The sequence below is a fragment of the Alligator sinensis genome, unplaced genomic scaffold, assembly GCF_000455745.1.
Source record: "Alligator sinensis unplaced genomic scaffold, ASM45574v1 scaffold1324_1, whole genome shotgun sequence".
NCBI lineage: Eukaryota > Metazoa > Chordata > Crocodylia > Alligatoridae > Alligator > Alligator sinensis.
In genome coordinates this window covers 129,691-137,713 of record NW_005843201.1, presented here as the reverse complement: position 1 = coordinate 137,713, position 8,023 = coordinate 129,691, and the positions used below count along the sequence as shown (strand labels likewise).

General features: G+C 42.8%; 1 protein-coding gene across 1 annotated transcript in view; it reads right to left on the bottom strand.

The window, feature by feature from the left end:
- Window positions 1–1,009: 1,009 nt before the first annotated feature.
- CUNH3orf38 (chromosome unknown C3orf38 homolog) overlaps window positions 1,010–8,023 on the bottom strand; it is a 27,172-nt gene continuing 20,158 nt past the window's right edge. Inside the window, exons 2-3 of the mRNA XM_025194418.1 lie at window positions 5,472–5,741; window positions 1,010–3,134 (exon numbers count right to left, since the gene is read on the bottom strand). Of these exons, the coding sequence (XP_025050203.1) occupies window positions 2,559–3,134; window positions 5,472–5,741 (846 nt within the window). The 3' untranslated portion in view covers window positions 1,010–2,558. The remainder of the gene's footprint in view (window positions 3,135–5,471; window positions 5,742–8,023) is intronic.

Genomic DNA, 8,023 nt, shown 5'->3' with positions numbered 1-8,023 from the left:
GAGCCCTGTTAGCTGATAGGGCTCCAAACCATAGGAATGACCCGGGTACACTTAAAAATTCAAGCTGGATAGCAACCAGCTATTAAGTCAGTACACACTTTCAAGGTCTAACGTTATAGCTGGTTGGAGCTTTTTACTGTGCAATAGCTACTTTACATATGTAGATGGTCTCAAGGTAATTGTGCAATTAACCAGGTAAGCATGCCATACCTGCAACATGTAGAGTGGGCCCTCATCTTGCAACAACTATTTTTCTTATTCATGTAAATATTCACAAATTCTTGAAACTTATCAAAAGTTCATTCATGAACACATATGTAATTCATGTCAACTATACATAAATTACAATGAAGGAAACTATCCAACAAAGCAAATCTTTTTGCCGTTTTGAAGGGACAGTGTTTCATTTCGTTTCAAAGCACTATTCCATTTCATTTTGTCGAAACTGTTTTGCTGTTTCGATGTTTTGCTCATAGGCTATAATGAGGAATCATGAAAATGCCTACAACTTTGTCATTTCTTGCCTGATTCGGATGAAAATTGCAGGGATCATAGCCCCTCCAGAGGGCAAGAAGTCAGCCAAGTTTCAAGGAGATTGGTTTAGGGGTTGGTTTATGGGAAACTGCACCTCAAACCACTCAAAGCAAAACTCATATCAGTTGCTGGCAGTGGCAGCCTGCTGTCATCCTGTGTGCAGACCTGGGGGCCCGTGTCCCCCTCCCCCCCTGGGAAGGTTGCGGGGTTTTGCCAGACTCCTCGCAGGGGGCAGGATGACGGCAGGCCAAAACCGATCAAGTGATTAAGGAGAGTTCTGCATGGGCTATACAAAAGCTGCTTTATCAGAAATTGAATCATTTTGTTCTAGCTCCCTAAATTCCTCTAATCTCTCTTCATGTTCTATGAACTGAGTGTAGGCTGCTCCAGAAAGTACACATGACCATTAACTATGCTATAAAGTAGGTGTCTCAGTTATTTTTAAGATAAAGAAATTTAATTGAATTATGCCACTTTCAAAATTGAAGTCACATTTATAAATTAACACATTTAGAAACAGTTATGAAGCCAGAAAAAGTGCACTACTGCCAGAAAGAAGAAATTTACTTAAATAACCATTCAAAGAGTTTGCAACTACACATAACTTGAAAAAAAAACAAACCACCTGTTTAATTTTTTGGCTTGAAAGCTAATTCTTCTTTATTTCGAAAGAGAAAGCTATAAGGAATATCAACACTTTTACCCACCATCCAATGAATACCATTTCCAATTAACCTTGATTTAGCTATGCATACAATGAAACTGATCCATAGGAATTTAGGAAGTTGAGCTGCTTATATTTGTCATAAATTAGTAACCAAAAATCCTGAATTTCTCTGTAGTCCAGCAGAGGACAACATTTTAATATACTGCCTTTTACTCAAATAGTTTTTGCAACATTTCTTTTTTGTTAAGGGGACAAAACATTAAATTCCTTGTTTGCAAAAGAATTCTAGAAGTTTTTGGATGCTGTGTATTCTTGCATTGCAATTACTCTTGGCAGGGATATCACAAACTTACCCGGAAAAGTCCACTTCAGTTTCTAATTTCCTTCTATTACAAAAATAGATTTATATCCAATCTAATGAAGCAGCTATAACTGAATACAATTCTTGAATTAATGAAATTCAATATGGAACAATATGGAAAAATCATCACTTAAAGTAGCACATTAACCTCTGCTGTAAACTACTATACAAGGTAATAATAAATTACAGTATCAAAGCATTTGCTTCACGTGAAGATGCAGCAAGCAACTCAACTGTTGAGAATCAGTGCTGAAAAGGGATGAATTTGCAGCCTTTTTGAGAGGGAAGAGAAGAGATGAAGGGGTTAATGTTGCAATGAATTAAATGCTATTGAAAACTGTAAAGTAAGTGGCAGCACTGAAAACTTTTGATTCAAAATAAAAAAAGCTTTGACAAGACCACTGCCAGTTTCCCACATCACCCATTATGGTATTTATATCTTTTGGGTTTAAAAGACAGTAGTCCTCCATAACTGCCTGACTACTCCACAGACTGCCAACACGACTACTGATTTTGTTAGGTAGTTACTGGCACAGTAAGAAATTAGACCCAGAATTCCAGTTCATTTTGGGCAGCCATCCAACAGCACTATTTTTCAGTTACCATCTTAGTACAACTTGAACTGGCTGCCTGGGGAAAATCTCCATGTGCTACTACTAGTCCCCAAGCCATCCAGTACAAATATGCCACAACTCTAGATCCCAATTTTGCCATGCATTTTGTAAGTGGGAGACAGAGAAGGGGAAAATGAACAAACAAATAAAAAATTACTTGAACCTGAAGTAACTCTTTGAATGTGTTTAGTATACAAAGTGAGTACCCAAACACAGTAGGGAATCTCATAGTATATTTTCCTCAGTACTTTGGCTTGTCATCAGCTTAGCAATTCTGAATCAAGAAAGAGACAAACCCTTTGCATGTGTAAGTATGCACTAAACAAGCACTGTATTCTTTGTTCAAACAATCCTTTCTTTCCCAGTTCTGTAAGCACACTGCTCAGAATTTATATGTTTCAATCAAGTGCAGTTCTTTTCCATCATACAGTTCCTGTAGCTGGTTAGACTCAAACTTTATGGAAGGCTTTTGAATTTGTGTCCCAGGCTCCAGGGCATTCTGTCCAAAGATTTTAAGATTCACAAATTTTATTTTCCAAGTATTTTCTCTAACTGGGCAACTAATGAGTCCAAAGATTTGTTCAAAGACACCCAAACATATATTGCCTCTGTGTACTGTGCCAGCAACTGCCACTACTACTAGCCCATGAGGAGACTTTGCACATTTCAATCCACCAGCATCAAAGTTGGGATTCAACAAGAGATATTCTTCTTTCACCAATGAGAGTAAACGAAGGCTGACTAGTTCTGCACCGTTATATTCTTCTGTGCTTTGCTCCAATGTATTGTAATAGAATTTCAGCTTGGCATCCTCCCAGAAATGCTGTGGTCCCCAACTTTCTTCTGATTGTCCTCCCAAAGGATGCTGAGCGTTCAAAAGGTCGAAGAACCACTGACAGAATTCTTCACCCAGACTTTGTAAGTCATCTTCCTCTTGCTTTTGTCTCTGCCCATCGATCTGCAATCAAGCAAAACATTTTTAAACACAGCAAGATTTTATGTTAATGTACACACACAGTTCAGTTTTATACAGCTCAAGATAGTTCTGTGAACTAAAAATGTGTTTCCTATTCAACACATTCCTGAAATATTCCCAAATCAAAAAACTTAAGAAAAAAAGAAGTGAATCACACCCCAAACACACTAATTCAACACTGACTTCAAGATTCACCACACCTGCCTGCAGCCTGTGCAAGACACCCAAGCAACCAAAACTATTGCTACACAGGTATCAAGCCAATGGTACAGCTCACACCTTTGTTGTTTCAGAAAAGAGGCCCCATTATATAGCCATGGATTCTGAATTTCCCCTCACACCATGAGGTTACTCTTGCAGGATAAGGCTGAGACACACTGAGGAGATGGGAGAGGAAATGTTGCACAGCTATTTGTAGGGCTGTGCACGTACCTGCTCCAAAGCTAAAGAATACTTCAGGGTCCAACACTGTTATTACAGGACCCTTTCACCAGCACTAAATCTGTGGGGAAAAATATTTTAAAACAATCGCCAGACAGTTGCACTTCCTGCCAACTATAAAACAGTCTGAACGGCTAGAACACCTCCTTGCACAAAAGGAGTTAGACTTGTTTAAAATCTCAAGACAGCAGAGACAAACAAAAGAGCACAGGACTGTTAGAACTAGATTCTCTATTCCATTTGCTGCACATCTTGGGCAAATCACATAATCTGTTTTTCTAATTTCCCATTTTACAGGTGAGGAGTGGCACTGTTTTCACAAAGCCCTTCCAAGACTACTGGGTAAGAAGCAACAAAGTACCAACTCCTCCCCTCCCCCCAAACAAATAATACACTGGCCCAGAGGATGATTTTCCTGAGGCTGCCCAGCAAGACTGCATCTTTTGGACCCTTTGAGGTCATGTACACAGCAAGTAGAGAGAAAATATAGTCAAGGAGACCTCCTTAACTCTTATTTTATGCAAATTCTCAAAAAAGGATTATATCAAGTATTTTTTAGTCAGGCAAAACCAAGACTAGCCAGCGTTGAAAAAGCTACTAAAACTAAAATTTGATTATTTAGAAGCTGTCTAATCACTAGGTGCGTCTACACAAGATGCTTACTGCACAGTAGCCTGATAACACTGCACAGTAGTGTGCCGGGTAAAAACTGTGATAATACACTACACAGTGTTATTAGTAGGGGTGCACCAATAAAGATTTTTGGGGATGATACTGATAGCTAATATTTAAGGAAGCATATCATCCAATACTGATCCAATACAGCTTGCTCCAGCTGGTAAGTCTGGTGTAGTGGGAGGGGAGGGAAGGGGCATATCAATGCCCCCCACAGTGAGGGAGGGGGCAGGCGCTGCCCAGGTGGGACTGGGGGGCAGGAGGCAGAGTCATGGCTCATAGCGGGGAGGTGACTCCTGCCACTGCTTGCACTCCAGAAGGGAACAGGGGGGAGAAGGCATGTGCCTCTTAAATCTGCACAGGGTGGGCTGCAGCCAGGGCCATGTGGCGCTCTTCTCAGGGGGCTGGGCTCGGAGCGGGCGCTAGGAGGATGCTGCCATCCATCCCAAATTTCGCTGCCGCTCTGCTCCCACTGCTGTTGCTGCCAGCTGCCCTGGCTCTTCTTGGCTCATGGGTGGCAGCAGGGTGCTTAGCCAGGGCTACACCAGGCAGCTGGTGGTGGTGGCACTGGGAGCGGAGTGGCAGCAAAATTTGGGGTGGATGCAGCATCCTCTCAGTGCTGCCAGTGCACACTCTGAGACCAGCACTGCTGAGAAGAACCCCGCGCAGCCCCGGCTGCAGCCCGCCCTGCCCAGATCTGGGGGACACATGCCCTCCCTCCTCCCCCTGTGCCCTCCTGGGATGCAAGCAGTAGTGGGAGACTGCCTCCCCCCGCTACTGGAAGAGCAGCAACTCTCTCAAGATAAACTTTATAACTATAAATGCTGATAAGAGAGGGGTGCCCTTGTGCGCTGCTGCCATCTGTCGCCAGGCAGATTGAAGGAGCTTGCAGAACAAGCTGAGATGTGTGCAGAGAGGCTCCTTGGCTGTGTAGCATCAGTTCTGCAAGCTATATTCTTCAAAGGTTCAGCACTGGAATATCTATTCAGGCATTGCCAAGTAAGATTTTCTACCAGAAGAACAAACCTGGGAGAACTCTCCTGGTTATCTGGACAAATGTACCCAGCCCAAGCCAAGACTCCAATTCAGTGTAAACATTTTTTAAAAAGAAACATTCAGTTTATCAGATAAATTTAAATACTTATAAGCATAAGTGTTCTGCAGTATTAGATGTTCCTAGGTCCCTCAGAAGAGGGCACTGACCTTTTTATCGAATTTAACATCCTCTCTTTCCGAGGGTTTATCTGACAGCTGCTGGTTCCAGTACTGCTTTGCGTAATGGATGAGTTGGTGTTTCTCAGAAGAAGGAGGCACCGCAACTCCTTGTTGTGCCAGGTACTTAAAAATTATCTCCCGACACACCTTCCTTCGCTTCAGCAGCTCTTCTACACTCTGACTGTAAACTAAAATGGCATGAATGGCTTCTGAAAATGAAAGAGTTGAGTTAGCATATGCTTCTCCTGAAGACAAAATCTGTTCAACCTCTCACTCCACTTTAAACATTTTAAATATCAGCACATTTTTACCACTGCTGATGGCCAACATCTCAAACTCATGCCTATAATATATTAGGGTCATTCAATAAGCTGCATGCAAAGTCTGAAACCTATTCGTAAACTAAGAAGCCTAAAACAGGGATTGAAGCTTGGATGAGCGATTTGATGCTCAAATCAGACAAGACAGGGAGTTACATACAGGCTGTGGAAAAAAGGCTTGAAAAAACAGCATAAGCCTGATCAAGCACTTTGGCTGAGGAATCTGAACAATACAATCTGAACAACTACTTACTTCTGGATATCCACGTATCACTGACTACCAAAGGCTTTTATTATTTGAGAATGTCAAAAAGGACACACAACCTTTATCCTGCATATTTTTCTTGACACTTCCAAATGGAGATGACTAATGTGGTACTAAACATTGATACTCCAACCACTTTAGGAAATGCCAAAAAACCACTTATTTCACGTACAGAGAACCTAACAAAAGTGTGGCATGCCCTAACAATTCATTTTGTAGAAATGTAAGTTGTCTCTCCTGCCATGATCTATGTAGTCAAGGAGAAGAATTTAGTAAGATAGAAGTTTTCTTATAGGCAACTTATTTTTCCTGAATAGATGCTTTTCTGTGTTGTTAGTGTGACAAAGTCCTTTAGAATACCAAGATAATCTTCTAAAGTTTGTTTGCTCTCACCAAGTTCCCTGTTTATTTGATCCAGTTATACAGATCACAACATCTTGGTTAAGTGTCAGTCCTGCTTATTCAAAATGGGACTTTTTAAGGAAAAGCTGATGCATGGAGTAAGGGACATTCAACAATGAAGATGAAAGAATCACAACCTGGTCATTCTACTGGCAGTAAGTAGTAAAATGCACTCAGTGGCCACATCCAGATGAGTGTGGACATGCAGTATGTGGCCCATCCACGGTGCCACACACAATACATGCAGGTCATCCCTGCACTATTTTGCAGCATGGTGGGGGGAAGGTTGTTGACCCCAGGAAATCCCAGGATCAAAAAAATCTGTGCCTTAAAAAGCAGGGTGGTACACATGGTGGCAGCGAGTGCTGCCCCAAACTGTAGCCTGGTCTGCCTGAGCCACACTCCAGCTGCTGGCCAGATTCTCTGCTGCAGGAGCACTGTGGCTGCAGCTTCTGGAGGCCCCCAAGTAAGGTTGCTGGCTCCAGCTTCCCCTACTCCACCTGGGGTAACCTGCCACGTACCAGAGCACACATGGCACAGGCATTCCCCAGGGACAAGTGGCACAAAGTGTGTCCCTGGGGAAACATATGTTTCCACTCATCTGGGTGTGGCCAGTGAGGTTAGTCTTCGACAGCACTAAAAAAAAAAATCAAGGTTGATGGAAGTACAAATAAATGTTCTGTGTGTACAACAAACAAACCAAGTCAAGGAGAGCCACTGTGCCTAGTAGCAAGGTGGCACTTTAAAGTAACCAACTTTATAGATATTAGAAATACTTGATTCCATGATACTGTCCTTCAGTTGGGAGATAAGACAGCAGCGGTTCCCAACCTCAGGTCGGGACCCAAATAAGGGTCGCAGGGGCAATGCTCCCAGCAGCGGGTCGTGGCAAAAAACGTTTGGGAACCACTCTAATACAGACTGAATATTGGCCTTTAAGCCCAGTCCATTCTAGTTTTAGCTAGTATTACATGCCTAGCAGCTCAATTCCATTTCAAAAGAAAACGAAAAATGTATATAAAAATGAAGCTGAGCAAGACCCTCAGTGGGGCATGCCAGCTTAAAAATGAAAAAAGCATACAAACTTTCCAAAATGTAAGCAAGACAACTTTGTAGAAGACACGGACTTATAATGCAGAATCTGACTAAGCTGATGAATGTGAAGCATAGCCATGATTTAAGGCTCCTTTAACTTAGGGCCCGAATGCACAAATGCAATTCAGGTAACAGGCATGTAACAGGCAGCAACCTGAAATGTGCGTGCATGTCAAGATCCAAGTTCACAAAGTGCAGGATGAAGTTGCAGAAACCAGGGGTTGCCCTACCGGGCAATAACTCATGTAAGGCTGGACTGTGCGTGGTGTTCCCTCCAAAGTTAAAGGCACAAGTTGCTCAGGCCAGGAAAAGACACAGGAGCCGGAGCTGGTACACACGCCCCTGCCCGGCTCCCTCCCCTTCCCACGTAGACAGAACCACAGAACTGCAGCACAGCGGAGCCTAGGGAAGCCGACACCACTCATCCCTGCGCACGTCCCTACGTCACCGCGCCGGCG